General features: G+C 42.9%; 1 protein-coding gene across 1 annotated transcript; it reads left to right on the top strand.

Moving 5' to 3' along the window:
* Positions 1 to 1050: 1050 nt before the first annotated feature.
* LOC123160660 (BTB/POZ and MATH domain-containing protein 1) lies at positions 1051 to 3026 on the top strand. Its single transcript, XM_044578490.1, has 2 exons — positions 1051 to 1190; positions 1641 to 3026. Exon 2 carries the CDS (start codon positions 1670 to 1672, stop codon positions 2741 to 2743), a length of 1074 nt encoding a protein of 357 aa, XP_044434425.1. The 5' UTR covers positions 1051 to 1190; positions 1641 to 1669; the 3' UTR covers positions 2744 to 3026.
* The last annotated feature ends 21408 nt before the right edge of the window (positions 3027 to 24434 follow it).

The following is a 24434-nucleotide window of genomic DNA, read 5'->3' as shown; positions in this document are numbered from 1 at the left end:
ATCTTCAATTCATGCAGATTCATCCAAAGATGTGCTAGCATGCTGGAGGCTGAGGTTTCGTCGTGCATGGAAGGGGTGAGTCTGGCCATGGAGTGAAGCAGTGAGCCTCTTATTATTGAGACGAACTATAAGACAGTGGCCATAGTATCAGCAACCCTACACCCACTAGGTCCCTGTTACATCCTTGGTAGGAGCGACCAGTCAACTCCTCGATAAAATGACTACATGAAATAAAAGGCATCGGGCGTGAGCAAAATAGGGCAGACATGTACTCGCCGAGATGGGCCGGTCTTTAATTAAAACAATTGTTTGGTTCCGATCGGCCCCTCATGAAGTTGACATCATTTGTTAACAAGATTGTTAATGACATTTTTTTGCGGGAATCTATTCATCATGTCATGATTGTTCAAAGAATACATAAATAATAAAAATTGCATTGTGCATAGATAACCTAGCGACGACTACAAGTACTAGAGGTGCCGCCATCATCACCCCTCCCTCACCGAAGCCGGGCCAAACTTGTTGTAGTAGACAGTCTGGAAGCTGAGTACTCCCTGTGTACCGGTGCATTAGGCACATTACGAAAGTCAAATGATCCCCAAATTCTTAGGCGCAGTGCATTAACTCTCATCTCGTTTCTTGTTTCTTGACATAAATAAAGGAATCAACCAATAAGAGATATGGGGTGTGTATACTTTCAATGACTTTTTAGACTACCTAACATGGCATGCAGTGGTCAACTCATTGCATCCAATAGTATTAATTAGCAAATAAACATTTAGTTCTCTCATTTTCCCCTCAACCTTGTCACGTGCACAACCTAAGATAACTAATGCACTGATAAATGAAATTGATTGTTCATTTTGACACCGCAAGACCAACTTCAGCTTCACGCGCTGCCGTCTAAATTCATCTTTCATCTAGAGAATTTAACCCCCAGAGTTTCCTAAAAAAAGAAGAATGTAACCCCCCGGAGTAAAAGGGGCAAGGGTAAATGTGTAAAATGCAATAGGCAAAATAAAAAGGCCCCCCCCCCCCCCCCACACACACACAGCGGCCGCCTCTCCTCCCCTTCTCCATAACCCTAACCCCCATGGATCCCCAGAAAAACGCATTCTCTAGATTTGCCACACCCGCCAGCAACATTTGACGCGCCGGAATAGACGGACGGGACGACGGCGCCTCCAGAGGTATGCCTACTCTCCATCGCTCGCCACCTAGACTCTTCATTGTTTATCGCTGCTGACTGATCCTCGTGGTAACATTTGTTGAAATGGAAAAATAAGAAGAAGAGAGGCTGGTGGTGTACCTATGTTGCCTCAATCTTAAGTCCATCGACTTATCTTGCTTATTTTTTGGATGATTGAATCAGTTTCGTGTCCACTATTGATTCCAGTTAGGACAGCTATTGGGGTTTCTTCGGTGTGGACCAAGTGTGGGTCCTGTTGACCCATTCATGATTCACGATTTTTTCATTTTCTATGACCCATTCATGATTCACGATTTTTTCATTTTCTATTTTACTGCTGGAATTTGCACTTTTTAGTTGTATGGATCCGTATGGGTGTGAAGCAATGAGATGAATGTGCGGCCGATTTATTGTAGATATACTAACACACATGCTTGTGCAAATGTTGCAGGAACTGCACATCACAGCAAGCAAAGAGCAATGGCATCAACCACCGAATCGTCATGCACAACTCAGACCGTGCAAGGCACACATCGGTTCCAGATATGTCAGTTCAGTTATGGGAATGTTGGTGATGAGGATTACATCCGCTCAGGCACCTTCAGGGTGGGCGGATTCGACTGGGTTATTGTATACTGCCCGGACGCTGATGGCGATGATGGGGAGGAGTACATATCAGTTTATCTGGAATTGATGAGCAAGTATGCGGAGGCTTTGGCATTCGTAGACATGAGACTGATCAACCAAGTCACTGGAGATGCGTGTACAATATGTGCAGAGAACAGGGTGCCGAATCAGTTCAAGTCTAGCAGCTTCGAAGACGCTTCCTGGGGGCGTGAAAAATTTATCAGTAAACGTGCTTTGAAAGATTCAGGGTATATCCGAGATAACCGCCTTGTTATTGAGTGTGTCGTTACTGTGGTACACGAACTAAGGGTGTCTGAAAACAAAGCATCCTGCGAAATTGAAGTCCCTCCCCCAAATGCATTAGAGCATTTTGGCAAGATGCTGAAGGATAAGTCCAGAGCAGATGTGACCTTCAAAGTTAGAGGAGAAATGTTTCCTGCCCACAGGGCAGTGCTCTCTGCCAGGTCGCCAGTTTTCAAAGCGCAGCTAAGTGAACCCATGAAGGAGAACAAGATGCGGCACATAACCGTTGATCGCATGGAACCGGTGGTTTTCGAGGCTCTGCTCCATTTCGTTTACACTGATTCCTTGCCTACAATGGATGATCTTGACAGATCTGAAAGAAATGCCGTGGTCCAGCATCTATTTGCAGCAGCGGATCAATATGGTCTAGATAGGTTGAAGCTTATGTGTGAACGCATCTTGTGCCTGAACCTTGATGTCGATAATGTGGCTGTTGTACTGCGTCTAGCTGATCGATACGACTGCCAGAAGCTCAAAGAAGCCTGTGTCGACTTTTTGGTTCCTTCAGAGAGAATCGATGCTGTTGTGGCAAGCCGAGAATACGAGTCAATAAAGTTGGTTTCTCCCTCTCCATTAGCAGATTTGTGGGAGAAGAATACTCGTCCCCCCAAACGTTCCGTTTAGAACATGTCTAAGCTTTGGAGGATAAGCAAGTTCAGTCAGCAGATGTGTTATGAGTACTTCTGTCAACAAAACCACTTGTATTGGTGATCGTAATTCCACCAGTAGAAGTATTATGCTTATCCAGGCCCCAAGTGTCTCTGCCCCGAAAAAAAAGCCTGCCGATGTTTCTTTTGTCTTTTGGTTGAAACTGTTAGTGATTTGTTGCCCATGCATGTTTAAGCGTGTAATTGGAATATGTAGGTCTCTTTTAATTCCGCATATCTTGTCAAATGTTTTGGACTAACTACTTTGGCCCTTTGCTTTGATTCGCAACTTGGGGAGCAGTGGATTTAGTTCACGGTCGATCTCACACATGTGAGAAGTGATAATCCTTGTGATCCAGGAGATTTGCTAGTATGTGGTAGTGCTGAACTGATGACTGTTCAGTTCCTATTGTCATCTGCAGGTTAAAAATACTTTTGTTGTTGGGCTGTTTCGTGGCATCCTTTTTGTTTGATTTAGGCCTCCTTGATTTGTAGGAATTTTGTAGGTATTCTATGGGATAGAGTTTTCAAAGGAAAAGTTCCTTTTGGGACCTTTGGTTTGTAGGAACGGAGGAATCAACCCTTCATATTTCAAAGAAAAATAAATATTAGCCTAGACTCAATGAAAATTTTTCTATCAAACGTCATCTCTTCCTATGACATTTCTATCCTACGAACCAAAGGATGCCTAAAGGGTGGATAATGTGAACTTGCGTTAGAGCATCTATAAACGGACTTGGCAAATTCGACCCCTCAAATGCGCGACAGTGGCCGGTCACGTCTTAAATACTTGATTCTACAACCAGACACCTCAAATTAGAAATCTCAAATTCATATTATTACATGCAACGTGAAACCTAATCTAAGCGGAGCTTGCCTGATTCCGTTGTGCCCATGTCCGGCGGCTGGCTGCGCTCCCCAGAGTGTTGGTCCAGTCACCGATAAGGTAGAGTAGAGCATGGGACACAAGCCGACTCACGGGACTCAAGGCGCCGCCGTCTCCCATGCCCATACTCTTCGTCGTCGAAGCTCGGAACTTGAACGGTGTCGGTGGATGTCGGATCGACGATGGATCCGTCCTGGGACGAGCCGGCGACATCCACCATGACGCAGTTGCGGCGCCCGGACTGCTGCACCATACGGGCGCCAGAGAATGTGACTCCGCCTTGCCGACGTCTACTGCCGCGAGGGCTGCCGCCGTCTCCCGCATCCGCTGCCCGCACCGCGGGCCCAACGCACCATGTTTTTGTCGGACGACGCCCGTTGTGCGTCCATGGCCTCGGCGCATCAACGGAGAGGCTGCGTGTCCCCCATCGCGTTCGGACGCCAGACGGACCCCACCGCCTTTAGTGAGGCGGCGACAAGACACCTAGCACCGGATCCATGCGTCATTTGGGCGGACGCAATGGATTCCCAACGGAAGGAGTTCGAATGCTGTCTCGCACGGGCCTCCTCCCGGGACCGACGAAGCGTAAGTCGGATGACCATCTCCTCCTCAGGGCCACATGGGATGAGCTCGGGGTTGACGGATCTGGAGGTGAAGGACTCAGATCCGCTCGCCATGCCGGAGACGGCCGGAGATTGCCGGGACGGGAGCTTGGGTGACGGAGGAGAGTGGAGTGAAGTGGCTAGTGTTTGATCCGGCGAGCGGATGAGAAGTAATATATGTGGAGTTGGGTGGGCCAGTGATACATCCATTTTGCATCATGTTTTCCTACTGTTATTTATGTTGTTTTATTGTATAATAATGCCTTTTGGAGTAATTCTAATGCCTTTTCTCTCATAATATGCAAGGTATGCACCAAGGGGGAGAATTCTGCCAGCTAGAAATCTGGACTTGAAAAAGCTACGCCAAGCTACCTATTCTGCACAACTCCAAATGAGCTGAAACTCCCCGAGAAATTTTTATGTAATATTTACTGAATATTGGAGCAAATAAGTACGAGAGGAGGGCCACCAGGTGGGCACAACCCACCTGGGCGCGCCAGGAGGCCCAAGCGCGCCCTGGTGGGTGCTGCCCTCCTCAGCCCACCTCCGGTGCCCAACTTCTGGTATATATGTCATTTTGACCTAGAAAAAATAAGGGGAGGACATTTGGGATGAAGCGTCGCCACCTCGAGGCGGAACTTGAGCAGGAGCACTTTTGCCCTCCGGCGGAGCGATTCTGCTGGGGGAACTTCCCTCTTGGAGGGGGAAATCATCGTCATCATCATCACCAACAACTCTCCCATCTTGGGGACGGCTATCTTCATCAACATCTTCACAGCACCAACTCCTCTCAAACCCTAGTTCATCTCTTGTGTTCAATCTTTGTATCAAAACTATAGATTGGTGCTTGTGGGTGACTAGTAGTGTTGATTACATCTTGTAGTTGATTACTATATGGTTTATTTGGTGGAAGATTATATGTTCATATCCATTATGATATTTAATAGCCCTCCGATCTTGAGCATGTTTATCATTAGCGAGTAGTCACTTTCGTTCTTGAGGTCACGGGAGAAATCATGTTGCAAGTAATCATGTGAACTTGATATGTGTTTGATATTTTGATGGTATGTATGTTGCCATTCTCTTAGTGATGTCATGTGAACGTCGACTACATGACACTTCACCATATTTTTGCCTAAGGGAATGCATTGTGGAGTAGTTATTAGATGGTGGGCTGCGAGAGTTCTAGAATCTTAAAACCCAGTTTATGCGCTATTCTGTAAGGGACCGATTGGATCCAAAAGTTTAATGCTATGGTTAGAATTTATTCTTAATACTTTTCTCGTAGTTGTGGATGCTTGTGAGAGGGTTAATCATAAGTAGGAGGTTTGTTAGTAAGAACATCACCTAAGCACCGGTCCACCCACATATCAAATTATCAAAGTACCGAACACGAATTAAGCCAACATGATGAAAGTGACTAGATGAAATTCCCGTGTACCCTCAAGAACATTTTGCTTATCATAAGAAACCGTTTTGGCCTGTCCTTTGCCTAAAAAGGATTGGGCTACCTTGCTGCATTTTGTTACTACTATTGTTACTTGCTCGTTACAAATTATCCTGCTATCAAACAACTCCGCTACTCACAATTTTAGCACTTGCAGATAGTACCTTGCTGAAAACCACTTGTTATTTCCTTCCGCTCCTCGTTGGGTTCGACAATCTTACTTATCGAAAAGGGCTAAAATTGACCCCATACACTTGTGGGTCAGCAAGGCAATTTTCTGGCGCCGTTGGCGGGGAGTGAAGCGCTCTTGGTAAGGAAACATTATTACTACATGCTGAAATTTATTGTCACTTGCTACTATGGAAAACAATCCTTTGAGGGGTTTGTTCGGGGTATCTTCACCTCGACCGGAACCACAATTAGTTACCCCTAAACCTACTACACCTACTGAAAATATTGAATATGAAATTCCTTCAGGTATGTTAGAACAACTGCTAGCTAATCCTTATGCACGAGATGGAACCGAACATCCTGATATGCACTTGATATGTGTGGATGAAATTTGTGGATTATTTAAGCTTGCAGGTTTGCCCGGAGATGAAGCTAAGAAGAAGGTTTTCCCTTTCTCTTTGAAGGGAAAATCATTGACATGGTATAGGCTATGCGATGATATTGCATCTTGGAACTGGAACCGTTTGAAATTGGAATTTCATCAAAAAAATATCCTATGCATCTAGTTGATTGTGATCGGAATTATATATGTAATTTTTGGCCTCGTGAAGGAGAAAGTATCGCTCTAGCTTGGCGTAGGCTTAAGTCAATGTTATATTCATGCCCCAATCATGAGCTCTCAAGAGAAATTATTATTCAGAATTTTTATGCTCGGCTTTCTCGTAATGATCAATCCATGCTCGATACTTCTTCTATTGGTTCTTTTATGAAGAAGGCTATTGAATTCTGGTGGGATCTTTTGGAAAGAATTAAATGCAACTCTGAAGATTGGGAACTCGACGAAGGTAAAGAGTTAGGTATTGAACCTAAGTTTGATTGTGTTAAATCTTTTATGAATACCGATGCTTTTCAAAAGTTTAGCACTAAATATGGACTTGACTTTGAGATAGTAGCTTCCTTTTGTGAATCTTTTGCTACTCATGTTGATCTCCCTAAGGAGAAGTGCTTTAAATTTCACCCACCCATTAAATAAGAAATTAAATAAATGATAAAAGATAAATAAGAAACTATCATTTACAATGTTTATCCAGTTGTTCCAACTGCTTATATTGAAAAACCACATTTTCCTGTTAGGATGAAGGAACATGCTAAAGCTTCAACTATGGTTAACAAAAGTTATGTTAGAACACCCAAACCATCTGAATAAATCAAAGTTTAACCTAGTGTTTCTATGGTTAAAGATCTCTTAGTTGATAATATTGATGGGCATGTTATCTACTTCTGTAGTGAAGCTTCTAGAATTGCCAAACCTGAAGGAAAAGATAAACACAGACCAGTTGTGGGCATGCATGTTGTCTCAGTTAAGATAGGAGATCACTGTTATCATGGGTTATGTGATCTAGGTGGTAGTGTGAGTGCTATTCCTTTCTCCTTATATCAAGAAATTAAAGATGAAATAGCACCTGCTGAAATAGAAGACATAGATATTACTATTAAACTTGCTAATAGAGATACTATATCACCAATTGAGATTCTTAGAGATGTTGAAGTCTTGTGTGGCAAAATAAAATACCCTACTGATTTTCTTGTTCTTAGCACCCCACAAGATGACTTTTGTCCCATTATTTTGGTAGACCTTTCTTGAACACCGTCAATGCTAAAATAGATTGTGAGAAACAAACTGTCGGTGTTAGCTTTGGTGATGAATCTCATGAATTTAATTTTTCCAAGTTTAGTAAACAACCTCATAAGAAAGATTTGCCTAGTAAGGATGAAATTATTGGTCTTGCTTCTATTGTTGTGCCTCCTACTGATCCTTTGGAACAATATTTGCTAGACCATGAAAATGATTTGCATATGCGTGAAAGAAATGAAATAGATAGCATCTTTTTCGAACAACAACCTCTGCTTAAACACGATTTGCCTATTGAAACTCTAGGAGGTCCTCCTCCACCTAAGCATGATCCTGTGTTTAAATTGAAACAATTACCAGACACTTTGAAATATGCTTATCTTGATGAGAAGAAGATATATCATGTTATTATTACTACTAACCTTTCAGAACATGAAGAAGAAAGATTATTGAAAGTTCTAAGGAATCACAGGGCTGCTATTGGATATACTCTTGATGATCTTAAGGGCATTAGTCCCACTCTATGTCAGCACAAGATTAATATGGAACCTGATGCTAAACCCGTTGTTGATCACCAATGTTGATTAAATTCGAAAATGAAAGAAGTGGTAAGAACGGAAATATTGAAACTTCTGGAAGCAAGTATAATCTATCCTATAGCTGATAGTAGATGGGTAAGTTCTGTTCATTGTGTCCCTAAGAAAGGAGGCATTACTGTTGTTCCTAATGATAATAATGAGCTTATTCCACAAAGAATTGTCACAGGCTATAGAATGGTAATTGATTATAGAAAATTAAATAAAGCTACTAGAAAAGATCATTACCCTCTGCCTTTTATTGATCAAATATTAGAAAGATTATCTAAGCACACACATTTTTGCTTCCTTGATGGACACTCTGGCTTTTCACAAATACCTGTTTTGCAATCTGATCAAGAAAAGACCACTTTTACTTGTCCTTTTGGAACATTTGCTTATAGGCATATGCCTTTAGGTTTATGTAATGCACCTGGTACCTTTCAAAGATGTATGACTGCTATATTCTCTGATTTTGAAAAGATTGTTGAGGTTTTCATGGATGACTTTTATGTTTATGGGAAGTCTTTTGATGATTGTTTAAGCAATCTTGATCGAGGCTTGCGGAGATGTGAACAAACAAATCTCATCTTGAATTGGGAGAACTGCCACTTTATGGTTTACGAAGGTATTGTCTTGGGCCATAAAATTTCTGAAAGGGGCATTGAGGTGGACAAAGCCAAGGTTGATGCCATTGAGAAAATGCCATGTCCTAAAGATATCAAAGGTATTCGTAGTTTCCTTGGTCATGCTGGTTTTTATAGGAGGTTTATCAAAGACTTTTCTAACATTCTAGGCCTCTTACTAATATTTTGCAAAAGGATATTCCCTTTGTGTTTGATGATGATTGTATGGAAGCCTTTGAAACACTAAAGAAAGCCTTAATTACTGCACCTGTTGTTCAACCACCGGATTGGGACTTGCGTTTTGAGATTATGTGTGATGCTAGTGATTATGCTATTGGTGCTGTTCTAGGACAAAGAGTTGATAAGAAACTAAATGTTATTCATTATGCTAGTAAAACTCTAGACAGTGCTCAACGAAACTATGTTACTACTGAAAAAGAATTCTTAGCAGTGGTGTTTGCTTGTGATAAATTCAGATCTACATTGTTGATTCTAAGGTAATTGTTCACACCGATCATGCTGCTATAAAATATCTTATGGAAAAGAAATATGATAAACCTAGACTCATTAGGTGGGTTCTTCTGCTACAAGAATTTGATTTGCATATCACTAATAGGAAAGGAGCAGAGAACCCCGTAGCTGATAACTTGTCTAGACTTGAAAATATTCTTGATGACCCACAACCTATTAATGATAGCTTTCCTGATGAAACACTAGCTGCAATAAATGTTTCTCATAGTACACCTTGGTATGCTGACTATGCTAATTATATTGTTGCTAAATACATACCACCTAGCTTCACGTACCAACAAAAGAAGAAATTCTTCTATGATTTAAGACATTACTTTCGGGATGACCCACATCTTTATAAAGAAGGAGTAGATGGTATTTTTAGATGTTGTGTACCTGAGCATGAACAGGAACAAATCCTACGAAAATGTCACTCTGAAGCTTATGAAGGACATCACGTGGGAGACAGAACCGCTCATAAGGTATTGCAATCTGGTTTTTATTGGGCTACTCTCTTCAAGGATGCCCGTAAGTTCGTCTCATCATGTGATGACTGCCAAAGAATAGGTAATATCGGTAAGCGTCAAGAAATGCCTATGAATTATTCACTTGCTGTCGAACCATTTGATGTTTGGGGATTTGATTTCATGGGACCTTTTCCTTCCTCTAATGGGTATACACATATTTTGGTTGTTGTCGATTATGTTACTAAGTGTGTAGAAGCTATTCCAACCAGTAGTGATGATCACAACACCTCTATTAAAATGCTTAAGGAAGTTATTTTCCCAAGGTTTGGAGTCCCTCGATATTTAATGACTGATGGTGGTTCACACTTTATTCATGGTGTTTTCTGTAAGATGCTTGCTAAGTATGATGTTAACCATAGAATTGCTTCACCTTATCATCCTCAGTCTGGTGGTCAAGTTGAACTTAGCAATAGAGAAATAAAAATAATCTTACAAAAGACTGTCAATAGGTCCCGGAAGAATTGGTCTAAGAAATTAGATGACGCACTTTGGGCTTATAGAACGGCTTATAAAAATCCTATGGGTATGTCTCCATATAAAATGGTTTATGGAAAAGCTTGTCATTTGCCTCTTGAGTTAGAACACAAAGCATTTTGGGCAATAAAAGAACTCAATTATGATTTCAAACTTGCTGGAGAAAAGAGGTTATTTGATATTAGCTCATTAGATGAATGGGGAACTCGGCTTATGAAAATGCTAAGTTATTCAAAGAAAAAATTAAAAGATGGCAGGACAAAAGAATCCAAAAGCGTGAGTTCAAAGCAGGAGAATATATTCTTTTGTACAACTCTCGTTTTAGATTCTTTGCAGGAAAACTCCTCTCCAAATGGGAAGGACCCTATGTCATCGAGGAGGTCTATCGATCCGGAGCTATCAAAATAAATAATGCCGAAGGGACTAACCCGAAGGTTGTCAATGGGCAACGAATAAAGCACTACATCTTAGGCACACCCAATAATGTTGAAAGCAATGTTATCCAAACTTTGACACCGGAAGAACACATAAAAGAGTCCTTCCGGAATGGTCCAGGATCGTGAAAATAAGGAGGTACGTGATACAGTAAGTAAACGGACCCTGAAAAATCTGCAAAAATATTTTTTGTCAATTTTGGAATATTTAGAAAATTAGGGGAACAAGAAACTTTCGGGAAAGTGACCCTGGTGGGCACGATACACCAGGGCACGCCAGGCTTGCCTGGCGCGCCCAGGTGGGTTGTGCCCACCTCGGGTACTTTCCGGACTCTATTTTTCTTCCGTTCTACTTGTTCCCCAAGATAAAAAAATCTATATATACGTCCCAAACCTGTTAACCTCCGTGTCGAGGAGAAATCTCCTGTTTTCTTTTCTCTCTGTTTTCCTGTCAGATCTGAAATTATGTCGTCCCAAGACTCGCAGGGTGAGAGTTATGTTGCAGACTTTATCGCAAACCCCAAAGTCTATGGGGATGTGGAGCACTATGGCTAGACCTCGGAGGAAGAAGAAAACTACAATCCTAAGAGGAAGGAGGAGACAAGCTCGGAGGAGGATGGAGTTCCATTGCCCCAGCCTGGGGACATGCATGTTGAATTTAAAAATCCAAGTCTCCCCGATAAAGCAAAAGGGCCTAAGATCCAGTTTATCCCTTTTCGTCTCTTGCAGGAAAATAAGCAAGCTTTATGCAAAAAGGTGTTGGAGCTTGAGTGGGAGATCCTTGAACTTAAAGATGAGAATTCTGTCCTCAAGCGTAAGCTAAGGAAGAAAGACAAGAAACCTTCTACTTCATCACCACCATCTTCTTCATCACCACCAAAAGAAAACTGAGTATTGGGTATGGGCATGTTGGGGAACGTAGTAATTTCAAAAAAATTCCTACGCATAGGCAAGATCATGGTGATGCATAGCAACGAGAGGGGAGAGTAATGTCCACGTACCCTCGTAGACCGTAAGCGGAAGCGTTATGACAACACGATTGATGTAGTCGTACGTCTTCACGATCCGACCGATCCAAGTACCGAACGTACGGCACCTCCGAGTTCAGCACACGTTCAGCTCGATGACGATCCCCAGACTCCGATCCAGCAAAGTGTCAGGGATGAGTTCCGTCAGCATGACGGCGTGGTGACGATGATGATGCTCTACCGGCGCAGGGCTTCGCCTAAACTCCGCGATGATATGACCGAGGTGGAATATGGTGGAGGGGGGCACCGCACATGGCTAAGGAACGATCACGTAGATCAACTTGTGTGTCCTAGGGTGCCCCCTGCCCCCGTATATAAAGGAGGGAGGGGGAGGTGCAGCCGGCCCCCAAGGGGTGCGCCTGGAGGAGTCCTACTCCCACCGGGAGTAGGACTCCCCCCTCTTGCCTTGGTGGAGAAGGAAAGGGGGGAGGGGAAAGAGGAAAGGGGGGCACCGCCCCCCTCCTTGTCCTATTCGGACTAGGGGGAGAGGGGGCGCGCGGCCTGCCCTGGCCGGCCCTCCTCTTCTCCCTCATGGCCCATGTAGGCCCAATAACCCCCCCCCCCCCCGGGGGGGGGGGGTTCCGGTAACCCCCCGGTACTCCGAAAAAATCCCGGTTTCTCCCGGAACTTTTCCGATATCCAAATATAGGCTTCCAATATATCAATCTTTATGTCTCGACCATTTCGAGACTCCTTGTCATGTCCTGGATCACATCCGGGACTCCGAACAACCTTCGGTACATCAAAATATATAAACTCATAATAAAACTGTCATCATAACGTTAAGCGTGTGGACCCTACGGGTTCGAGAACTATGTAGACATGACCTAGAACTATTCTCGGTCAATAACCAATAGCGGAACCTGGATGCTCATATTGGCTCCTACATATTCTATGAAGATCTTTATCGGTCAAACCGCATAACAACATACGTTGTTCCCTTTGTCATCGACATGTTACTTGCCCGAGATTCGATCATCGGTATCTAATACCTAGTTCAATCTCGTTACCGGCAAGTCTCTTTACTCGTTACGTAATACATCATCTCGCAACTAACTCATTAGTCACATTGCTTGCAAGGCTTATAGTGATGTGTATTACCGAGAGGGCCCAGAGATACCTCTCCGACAATCGGAGTGACAAAACCTAATCTCGAAATACGCCAACCCAACATGTACCTTTGGAGACACCTGTAGTACTCCTTTATAATCACCCAGTTACGTTGTGACGTTTGGTAGCACCCAAAGTGTTCCTCCGGTAAACGGGAGTTGCATAATCTCATAGTTACATGAACATGTATAAGTCATGAAGAAAGCAATAGCAATATACTAAATGATCAAGTGCTAGGCTAACGGAATGGGTCATGTCAATCACATCATTCTTCTAATGATGTGATCCCATTAATCAAATAACAACACATGTGTATGGTTAGGAAACATAACCATCTTTGATTAATGAGCTAGTTAAGTAGAGGCATACTAGTGACTATATGTTTGTCTATGTATTCACACATGTATCATGTTTCCGGTTAATACAATTCTAGCATGAATAATAAACATTTATCATCATATGAGGAAATAAATAATAACTTTATTATTGCCTCTAGGGCATATTTCCTTCAGTCTCCCACTTGCACTAGAGTCAATAATCTAGATTACACAGTAATGATTCTAACACCCATGGAGTCTTGGTGCTGATCATGTTTTGCTCGTGGAAGAGGCTTAGTCAATGGGTCTGCAACATTCATATCCGTATGTATCTTGCAAATCTCTATGTCTCCCACCTGGACTTGATCCCGGATGGAATTGAAGCGTCTCTTGATGTGCTTGGTCCTCTTGTGAAATCTGGATTCCTTTGCCAAGGCAATTGCACCAGTATTGTCACAGAAGATCTTCATTGGTCCCGATGCACTAGGTATGACACCTAGATCGGAAATGAACTCCTTCATCCAGACTCCTTCATTTGCTGCTTCCGAAGCAGCTATGTACTCCGCTTCACATGTAGATCCCACCACGACGCTTTGTTTAGAACTGCACCAACTTACAGCTCCATCGTTTAATAAAAACACGTATCCGGTTTGCGATTTAGAATCATCCAGATCAGTGTCAAAGCTTGCATCAACGTAACCATTTACGACTAGCTCTTTGTTACCTCCATATACGAGAAACATATCCTTAGTCCTTTTCAGGTATTTCGGGATGTTCTTGACCGCTGTCCAGTGATCCACTCCTGGATTACTTTGGTACCTTCCTGCCAAGCTTATTGCTAAGCACACGTCAGGTCTGGTACACAACATTGCATACATGATAGAGCCTATGGCTGAAGCATAGGGAACATCTTTCATTTTCTCTCTATGTTCTGCTATGGTCGGGCATTGAGTTTGACTCAACTTCACACCTTGTAGTACGGGCAAGAACCCTTTCTTTGACTGATCCATTTTGAACTTCTTCAAAACTTTATCAAGGTATGTGCTTTGTGAAAGTCCAATTAAGCGTCTTGATCTATCTCTATAAATCTTGATGCCCAATATATAAGCAGCTTCACCGAGGTCTTTCATAGAAAAACTTTTATTCAAGTATCCCTTTATGCTATCCAGAAATTCTATATCATTTCCAATTAATAATATGTCATCTACATATAATATCAGAAATGCTACAGAGCTCCCACTCACTTTCTTGTAAATACAGGCTTCTCCAAAAGTCTGTATAAAACCATATGCTTTGATCACACTATCAAAGCGTTTATTCCAACTCCGAGATGCTTGCACTAGTCCATAAATGGATCGCTGGAGCTTGCACACTTTGTTAGCACCTTTTGGATCAACAAAACCTTCTGGCTGCATCATATACAACTCTTCTTCCAGAAATCCATTCAAGAATGCAGTTTTGACATCCATTTGCCAAATTTCATAATCATATAATGCAGCAATTGCTAACATGATTCGGACATACTTAAGCATCGCTACGGGTGAGAAAGTCTCATCGTAGTCAACCCCTTGAACTTGTCGAAAACCTTTTGCAACAAGTCGAGCTTTATAGACAGTTACATTACCATCAGCGTCAGTCTTCTTCTTAAAAATCCATTTATTCTCAATGGCTTGCCGATCATCGGGCAAGTCAACCAAAGTCCATACTTTGTTCTCATACATGGATCCCATCTCAGATTTCATGGCCTCTAGCCATTTTGCGGAATCTGGGCTCATCATCGCTTCCTCATAGTTCGTAGGTTCATCATGGTCAAGTAACATGACTTCCAGAATAGGATTACCGTACCACTCTGGTGCGGATCTTACTCTGGTAGACCTACGAGGTTCAGTAGAAACTTGATCTAAAGTTTCATGATTAATATCATTAGCTTCCTCACTGATTGGTGTAGTTGTCACAGGAACTGGTTCTTGTGATGAACTACTTTCCAATAAGGGAGGAGGTACAATTACCTCATCAAGTTCTACTTTCCTCCCACTCACTTCTTTCGAGAGAAACTCCTTCTCTAGAAAGGATCCGAATTTTGCAACGAAAATCTTGCCTTCAGATCTGTGATAGAAGGTGTACCCAACAGTCTCTTTTGGGTATCCTATGAAGACACATTTCTCCGATTTGGGTTCGAGCTTATCTGGTTGAAGTTTCTTCACATAAGCATCGCAGCCCCAAACTTTAAGAAACAACAACTTTGGTTTCTTGCCAAACCACAGTTCATGAGGCGTCGTCTCAATGGATTTTGATGGTGCCCTATTTAACGTGAATGCGGCCGTCTCTAAAGCATAACCCCAAAACGATAGCGGTAAATCAGTAAGAGACATCATAGATTGCACCATATCTAGCAAAGTACGATTACGACGTTCGGACACACCATTTCGTTGTGGTGTTCCGGGTGGCGTGAGTTGCGAAACTATTCCGCATTGTTTCAAATGTAAACCAAACTCGTAACTCAAATATTCTCCTCCACGATCAGATCGTAGAAATTTTATTTTCTTGTTACGATGATTTTCCACTTCACTCTGAAATTCTTTGAACTTTTCAAATGTTTCAGACTTGTGTTTCATTAAGTAGATATAGCCATATCTGCTCAAATCATCCGTGAATGTGAGAAAATAACGATACCCGCCGCGAGCCTCAACATTCATTGGACCACAAACATCAGTATGTATGATTTTCAACAAATCAGTTGCTCGCTCCATAGTTCCGGAGAACGGCGTTTTAGTCATCTTGCCCATGAGGCACGGTTCGCAAGTACCAAGTGATTCATAATCAAGTGATTCCAAAAGCCCATCAGTATGGAGTTTCTTCATGTGCTTTACATCGATATGACCTAAACGGCAGTGCCACAAATAAGTTTCACTATCATTGTCAACTCTGTATCTTTTGGTTTCAACACTATGAATATGTGTATCACTACTATCGAGATTCAATAAAAATAGACCACTCTTCAAGGGTGCATGACCATAAAAGATATTGCTCATATAAATAGAACAACCATTATTCTCTGACTTAAATGAATAACTGTCTCACATCAAATAAGATCCAGATATAATGTTCATGCTCAACGCTAGCACCAAATAACAATTATTTAGGTCTAAAACTAATCCCGATGGTAGATGTAGAGGTAGCGTGCCAACCGCGATCACATCGACTTTGGAACCATTTCCCACGCGCATCGTCGCCTCGTCCTTAGCCAATCTTCGCTTAATCCGTAGTCCCTGTTTCGAGTTGCAAATATTAGCAACAGAACCAGTATCAAATACCCAGGTGCTACTGCGAGCATTAGTAAGGTACACATTAATAACATGTATATCACATATACCTTTGTTCACTTTGCCATCCTTCTTATCCACAAAATACTTGGGGCAGTTCCGCTTCCAGTGTCTAGTCTGCTTGCAGTAGAAACACTCAGTCTCAGGCTTAGGTCCAGACTTGGGTTTCTTCTCTTGAGCAGCAACTTGTTTGCTGTTCTTCTTGAAGTTCCCCTTCTTCTTCCCTTTGCCCTTTTCCTTGAAATTGGTGGTCTTGTTAACCATCAACACTTGATGCTCCTTTTTGATTTCTACCTCCACGGCTTTTAGTATTGCGAAGAGCTCGGGAATAGTCTTGTCCATCACTTGCATATTGTAGTTCATCACGAAGCTCTTGTAGCTTGGTGGTAGTGATTGAAGAATTCTGTCAATGACACTATCATCAGGAAGATTAACTCCCAGTTGAATCAAGTGATTATTATACCCAGACATTTTGAGTATGTGTTCACTGACAGAACTATTCTCCTCCATCTTACAGCTATAGAACTTATTGGAGACTTCATATCTCTCAATCCGGGCATTTGCTTGAAATATTAACTTCAACTCCTGGAACATCTCATATGCTCCATGACGGTCAAAACGTCGTTGAAGACCCGGTTCTAAGCCATAAAGCATGGCACACTGAACTATCGAGTAGTCATCAGCTTTGCTCTGCCAGACATTCTTAATGTCTTCAGTTGCATCAGCAGCAGGCCTGGCACCCAGCGGTGCTTCCAGGACGTAATTCTTCTGTGCAGCAATGAGGATAATCCTCAGGTTACGGACCCAGTCCGTGTAATTGCTACCATCATCTTTCAACTTTGCTTTCTCAAGGAACACATTAAAATTCAATGGAACAACATCACGAGCCATCTATCTACAACAATCATAGACAAGCAAAATACTATCAGGTACTAAGTTCATGATAAATTTAAGTTCAATTAATCATATTACTTAAGAACTCCCACTTAGATAGACATCCCTCTAATCTTCTAAGTGATTACGTGATCCATATCAACTACACCATGTCCGATCGTCACGTGAGATGGAGTAGTTTCAACGGTGAACATCAATATGTTGATCATATCTACTATATGATTCACGCTCGACCTTTTGGTCTTCGTGTTCCGAGGCCATATCTGTTATATGCTAGGCTCGTCAAGTTTAACCTGAGTATTCTACGTGTGCAACTGTTTTGCACCCGTTGTATTTGAACGTAGAGCCTATCACACCCGATCATCACGTGGTGTCTCAGCACGAAGAACTTTCGAAACGATGCATACTCAGGGAGAACACTTCTTGATAATTTAGTGAGAGATCATCTTAAAATGCTACCGTCAATCAAAGCAAGATAAGATGCATAAAGGATAAACATCACATGCAATCAATATAAGTGATATGATATGGCCATCATCATCTTGTGCTTGTGATCTCCATCTTCGAAGCACCGTTGTGATCACCATCGTCACCGGCGCGACACCTTGATCTCCATCGTAGCATCGTTGTCGTTACGCCATTTATTGCTTCTACGACTATCGCTACCGTTTAGTGATAAAGTAAAGCAATTACAGGGCGTTTGAATTTCATACAATAAAGCGACAACCATATGGCTCCTGCCAGTTGCCGATAACTTCGGTTACAAAACATGATCATCTCATACAATAAAATATAGCATCACGTCTTGACCATATCACATCACAACATGCCTTGCAAAAACAAGTTAGACGTCCTCTACTTTGTTGTTGCAAATTTTACGTGGCTGCTACGGGCTTTAGCAAGAACCGTTCTTACCTACGCATCAAAACCACAATGATAGTTCGTTAAGTTAATGCTGTTTCAACCTTCGCAAGGACCGGGCGTAGCCACACTCGATTCAGCTAAAGTGAGAGAGACAGACACCCGCCAGTCACCTTTAAGCACGAGTGCTCGTAACGGTGAAACCAGTCTCGCGTAAGCGTACGCGTAATGTCAGTCCGGGCCGCTTCATCACACAATACCGCTGAGCCAAAGTATGACATGCTGGTAAGCAGTATGACTTGTATCGCCCACAACTCACTTGTGTTCTACTCGTGCATATGACATCTACGCATAAAACCAGGCTCGGATGCCACTGTTGGGGAACGTAGTAATTTCAAAAAATTTCCTACCCACACGCAAGATCATGGTGATGCATAGCAATGAGAGGGGAGAGTAATGTCCACGTACCCTCGTAGACCGTAAGCGGAAGCGTTATGACAACGCGGTTGATGTAGTCGTACGTCTTCACGATCCGACCGATCCAAGTATCGAACGTACGGCACCTCCGAGTTCAGCACATGTTCAGCTCAATGAAGATCCCCGGACTCCGATCCAGCAAAGTGTCGGGGATGAGTTCCGTCAGCACGACGGCGTGGTGACGATGATGATGCTCTACCGGCGCAGGGCTTCGCCTAAACTCCGCGACGATATGACCAAGGTGGAATATGGTGGAGGGGGGCACCGCACACGGCTAAGGAACGATCACGTAGATCAACTTGTGTGTCCTAGGGTGCCCCCTGCCCCCGTATATAAAGGAGGGAGGGGGAGGTGCAGCCGGCCCCCAAGGGGTGCGCCTGGAGGAGTCCTACTCCCACCGGGAGTAGGACTCCCCCCTCTTGCCTTGGTGGAGAAGGAAAGGGGGGAGGGGAAAGAGGAAAGGGGGGCGCCGCCCCCCTCCTTGTCCTATTCAGACTAGGGGGAGAGGGGGCGCGCGGCCTGCCCTGGCCGGCCCTCCTCTTCTCCCTCATGGCCCATGTAGGCCCAATAACCCCCCCGGGGGGGGGGGGAGGTTCCGGTAACCCCCCGGTACTCCGAAAAAATCCCGGTTTCTCCCGGACCGTTTCCGATATCCAAATATAGGCTTCCAATATATCAATCTTTATGTCTCGACCATTTCGACACTCCTCGTCATGTCCTGGATCACATCCGGGACTGCGAACAACCTTCGGTACATCAAAATATATAAACTCATAATAAAACTGCCATCGTAACGTTAAGCGTGCGGACCCTATGGGTTCGAGAACTATGTAGACATGACCTAGAACTATTCTCGGTCAATAACCAATAGCGGAACCTGGATGCTCATATTGGTTCCTACATATTCTACGAAGATCATTATCGGTCAAACCGCATAACAACATACGTTGTTCCCTTTGTCATCGGCATGTTACTTGCCCGAGATTCGATCGTCGGTATCTAATACCTAGTTCAATCTCGTTACGTAATATATCATCTCGCAACTAACTCATTAGTCACATTGCTTGCAAGGCTTATAGTGATGTGTATTACCGAGAGGGCCCACAGATACCACTCCGACAATCGGAGTGACAAAACCTAATCTCGAAATACGCCAACCCAACATGTACCTTTGGAGATACCTGTAGTACTCCTTTATAATCACCCAGTTACGTTGTGACGTTTGGTAGCACCCAAAGTGTTCCTCTGGTAAACGGGAGTTGCATAATCTCATAGTTACAGGAACATGTATAAGTCATGAAGAAAGCAATAGCAATATACTAAACGATCAAGTGCTAGGCTAACGGAATGGGTCATGTCAATCACATCATTCTTCTAATGATGTGATCCCATTAATCAAATAACAACACATGTCTATGGTTAGGAAACATAACCATCTTTGATTAATGAGCTAGTCAATTAGAGGCATACTAGTGACTATATGTTTGTCTATGTATTCACACATGTATCATATTTCCAGTTAATACAATTCTAGCATGAATAATAAACATTTATCATGATATGAGGAAATAAATAATAACTTTATTATTGCCTCTAGGGCATATTTCCTTCAGGGCACTCCCCTTGGCTTTCGCCAAGCTTGGGGGAGGTGCCCCGGTATCGTATCATCTCCACTATCTTTTGCCTTTATTTTCTTAATTTGATCAATGGTTATCTTTTGCTATTAGATGAATAAAAGTTCAGTTCGATCCTTTCTTTTTGTGAGTTTGCTTAGTGATCACTCCTTGTAATCATGTGTGAGATATATAATTAAGTTTAGTTTGAGTGTTGCCTTCTTTACTTTCTTGTTGCAATAAAAAGAAAAGATCATATGCTAATCTTATGGTAAGTGATGACATTACACAAGGAAAAGTAGTAGAAAATTTTATTGTAGATTGACAAACATAGCATTGGTCAATGATGCAACACATGAAAGAATTAATAAGGGAAGAGAAGATTCACATATAAATATACTATCATGGAATTTTTTTATGATTGTGAGCACCCTTCAAAATATTATATGCCAAAATTGTTGATGTTGGACAAGGAAGACGACTTAATGATTTATGTTTGTTCATATTCACATAGAAGTTATATTGTCATAGATCCTTCAACATGTGGTGCTTTCCCCTATCTTTGCTAGCCAAAAATTCCGCACTAAGTAGAGATACTACTTGTGCATCCAAAACCCTTAAACCCTTTCTTGTTTAAGAGTCCACCATACCTACCTATGGATTGAGCAAGATCCTTCAAGTAAGTTGTCATCGGTGCAAAAAGGGCAATAAAAATTGCTTATAAAAATGTGAGATCATTTAGTGTAGGGGAAGGTTGAGCATTGTACGAACTTGTGATGGTGAAGAATAAAAGTGACAGACTACATAACAAAGGTTGCCATCACAAGGGGCAATATAACCTGACGTTCTCTTGCACTAAGGGGTTGAGCATACAAACAAAAAGCGCATGGCAACCTCTGCTTCCCTCTGCGAAGGGCCTATCTTTTACTTCATGTATTTACTTTTATGCAAGAGTCAAAGTTTTTCTCTCTATTCCTTTTATTTTTCTCCTTTAGCAAGCATCATGTGGTGAGGAAAGATCTAGGCACATATGTCCAGTTGAATATGGGTAGCATGAGTTATTATTGTTGACATCACCCTTGAGGTGAGTGTGTTGGGAGGCAAAACTATAAGCCCCTATATTTCTTTGTGTCTGGTTGAAACGTTTTGCTCATGTGTACGAGGTGAGTGTTAGAAATCATAGAAGACTAAATGATGGTTGAGTATGTGGACTTGTCTAAAGGCTCCGATACGTGACCCTTCCTGAAAATATGATGAATTATAGTTGCAAAGTTGACTGAGAACATAGTTTGTTGGTTTCCAATAGAGATTATGCTTTATACTTCGATTTGTGATGAATTGTCACTTGTTCATAAGAAGTTTATGATCAAAGTTCTATGATAAAAGTTTTATATTAAAGTTTATTGCTGTTATAATAAGTCACATGATGCTGCTATGTTCATATTTTTGTTTTTGTCGACACCTCTCTCTCTAAGCATGTGGACATGTTTTTCGATTTCGGTTTTTGCTTGAGGACAAGCGAGGTAGCTTGGGGGAGTTGATACCTCCATTTTGCATCATGTTTTCCTATTGTTATTTATGTTATTTTATTGTATAATAATGCTTTTTGGAGTAATTCTAATACCTTTTCTCTCATAATATGCAAGGTATGCACCAAGGGGGAGAATTCTAGCAGCTGGAAATCTGGACCTGAAAAAGCTACGTCAAGCTACCTATTCTGCGCAACTCCAAATGATCTGAAACTCCTCGAGGAATTTTTATGAAATATTTAATGAATATTAGAGCAAATAAGTACCAGAGGAGGGCCACCAGGTGGGCACAACCCACCTGGGCGCGCCGGGAGGCGCAAGCACGCCCTGGTGGGTGTTGCCCTCCTCAGCCCACCTCTGGTGCCCATCTTCTGGTATATAAGTCATTTTGACCTCGAAAAAATAAGGGGAGTACATTCAGGATGAAGCGCTGCCGCCTCGAGGCGGAACTTGAGCAGGAGCACTTTTGCCCTCCGGCGGAGCGATTCTGCCGGGGGAACTTCCCTCCCGAGGAGGAATCATCGTCATCATCATCACCAACAACTCTCCCATCTTGGGGAGGGCTATCTTCATCAACATATTCACAGCACCAACTCCTCTCAAACCCTAGTTCATCTCTTGTGTTCAATCTTTGTATCAAAACTATAGATTGGTGCTTGTGGGTGACTAGTAGTGTTGATTACATCTTGTAGCTGATTACTATATGGTTTATTTGGTGGAAGATTATTTGTTCAGATCAATTATACTATTTAATACCCATCTGATCTTGAGCATGTTTATCATTTGTGAGTAGTCACTTTCGTTCTTGAGGTCACGGGAGAAATCATGTTGCAAGTAATCATGTGAACTTGATATGTGTTCGATATTTTGATGGTATGTATGTTGCCATTCTCTTAGTGGTGTCATGTGAACATTGACTACATGACACTTCACCATATTTGGGACTAAGGGAATGCATTGTGGAGTAGTTATTAGATGGTGGGTTGTGAGAGTGACAGAAGCTTAAACGCCAGTTTGTGCGCTATTTCGTATGGGACCGATTGGATCCAAAAGTTTAATGCTATGGTTAGAATTTATTCTTAATACTTTTCTCGTAGTTGCGGATGCTTGCGAGAGGGTCAATCATAAGTAGGAGGTATGTTCAAGTAAGAACAGCACCTAAGCACCGGTCCACCCACATATCAAATTATCAAAGTACCGAACACGAATTAAGCCAACATGATGAAAGTGACTAGATGAAATTCCCGTGTACCCTCAAGAACACTTTGCTTAACATAAGAAATCGTTTTGGCCTATCCTTTGCCTCAAAAGTAATGGGCTACCTTGCTACACTTTTGTTACTACTATTGTTACTTTCTCGTTACAAATTATCCTGCTATCAAACAACTCCGCTACTCACAATTTTAGCACTTGCTGACAGTACCTTGCTGAAAACCACTTGTCATTTCCTTCTGCTCCTCGTTGGGTTCGACACTCTTACTTATTGAAAAGGGCTATAATTGACCCCATACACTTGTGGGTCATCAACCAGCCCGGGTCCGACGTGACGAACGCGCCCAGGCGCCCCTATATCCGCCCCAAATTTGGGCTGGACCCGAGGGGTGTTGGTCAGCCAAGGCGATTTGAGACTCGTTTGACATGCCCATCTGGATCGAATTTTCATGGTCGGTCAATGACCGGGCCACCCATCCGAACATTTGAGGCGGGCTTTGGGGTGCATGGTTGTAGACGCTCTTAATGGTGTGTGTGTTCGCTGAGCCAAGAATAATCACAATCATCGATGGCTAAGTCAACATTTGTTTGCATGTGCTTAGTGATATGAAAATAATCACAAGTTCACAACCATCGATGGCTAAGTACACCCTTGACTTGTGTTGTAGGGTGAAACCCTATGCGGGATCTTTTCACTCTTGGAGGGGGAAAAGTGATGAACACACAATAACACAAGGAGAGGAAATCACTCAAATAAACCCAAATAACACATCCGCTAGAGTAGCATACATGAGATCCACAAGCATACAAGAACAATTCAAGGAAAATAGCACTAGGGTAAAAGTTCTTCCCACTAGGTGAGGTCTTGATATCCACAAGAGGATCTTCTCTAAGAGGAGGGCTTGATCTCCAAGAGGAGCTTCTCTAAAAGGAGGTCTAGATCTCCAAGAGGAGGAAGATGAGCAAAGCTCTCTCTTTGTCTATGTAATACTTTGGTAACCTCTAGAACAAGCTAGGTGAGGGGTACTTATAGTCTAGGGACGAAATTGGGAAAAAGAGGGGTACATGGGTCAAAAACCCATAGTGCACGCAGGCACTCTTGGAGGGGTCTGGGCACCCGGGGTAAAGGGGTCCGGGCACCCGGACCGGTCAGAGGCCAGCGGTCAGGTGCGGCCGGGCACCCAGGGCGAAGAGGGCCGGGCACCCGTAACGGGCAGGGGGCCAGGTGGAGGTGGGTCGGGCACCCTGGGTGTGATGGCTTGGGTACCCGGTGGCAGGGGGCAGCGCCCAGCAGGAGGGGGCCAGGCACCCGGGCCGGCGGGGCTGCGCCCAGGCAGGGGAGGCCGGGCACCCCAGTGTGGCTGCGGTGGTGCCCAGGCTTTGGCCGGGCACTCAGGGTGACCCGAGGCTCCATTGCTT

This window comes from Triticum aestivum, chromosome 7B (genome assembly GCF_018294505.1).
Source record: "Triticum aestivum cultivar Chinese Spring chromosome 7B, IWGSC CS RefSeq v2.1, whole genome shotgun sequence".
NCBI classification, from domain to species: Eukaryota; Viridiplantae; Streptophyta; class Magnoliopsida; order Poales; family Poaceae; genus Triticum; species Triticum aestivum.
Note: the sequence above shows the minus strand (reverse complement) of the source record. Positions and strands in the feature narration are given on the sequence as shown.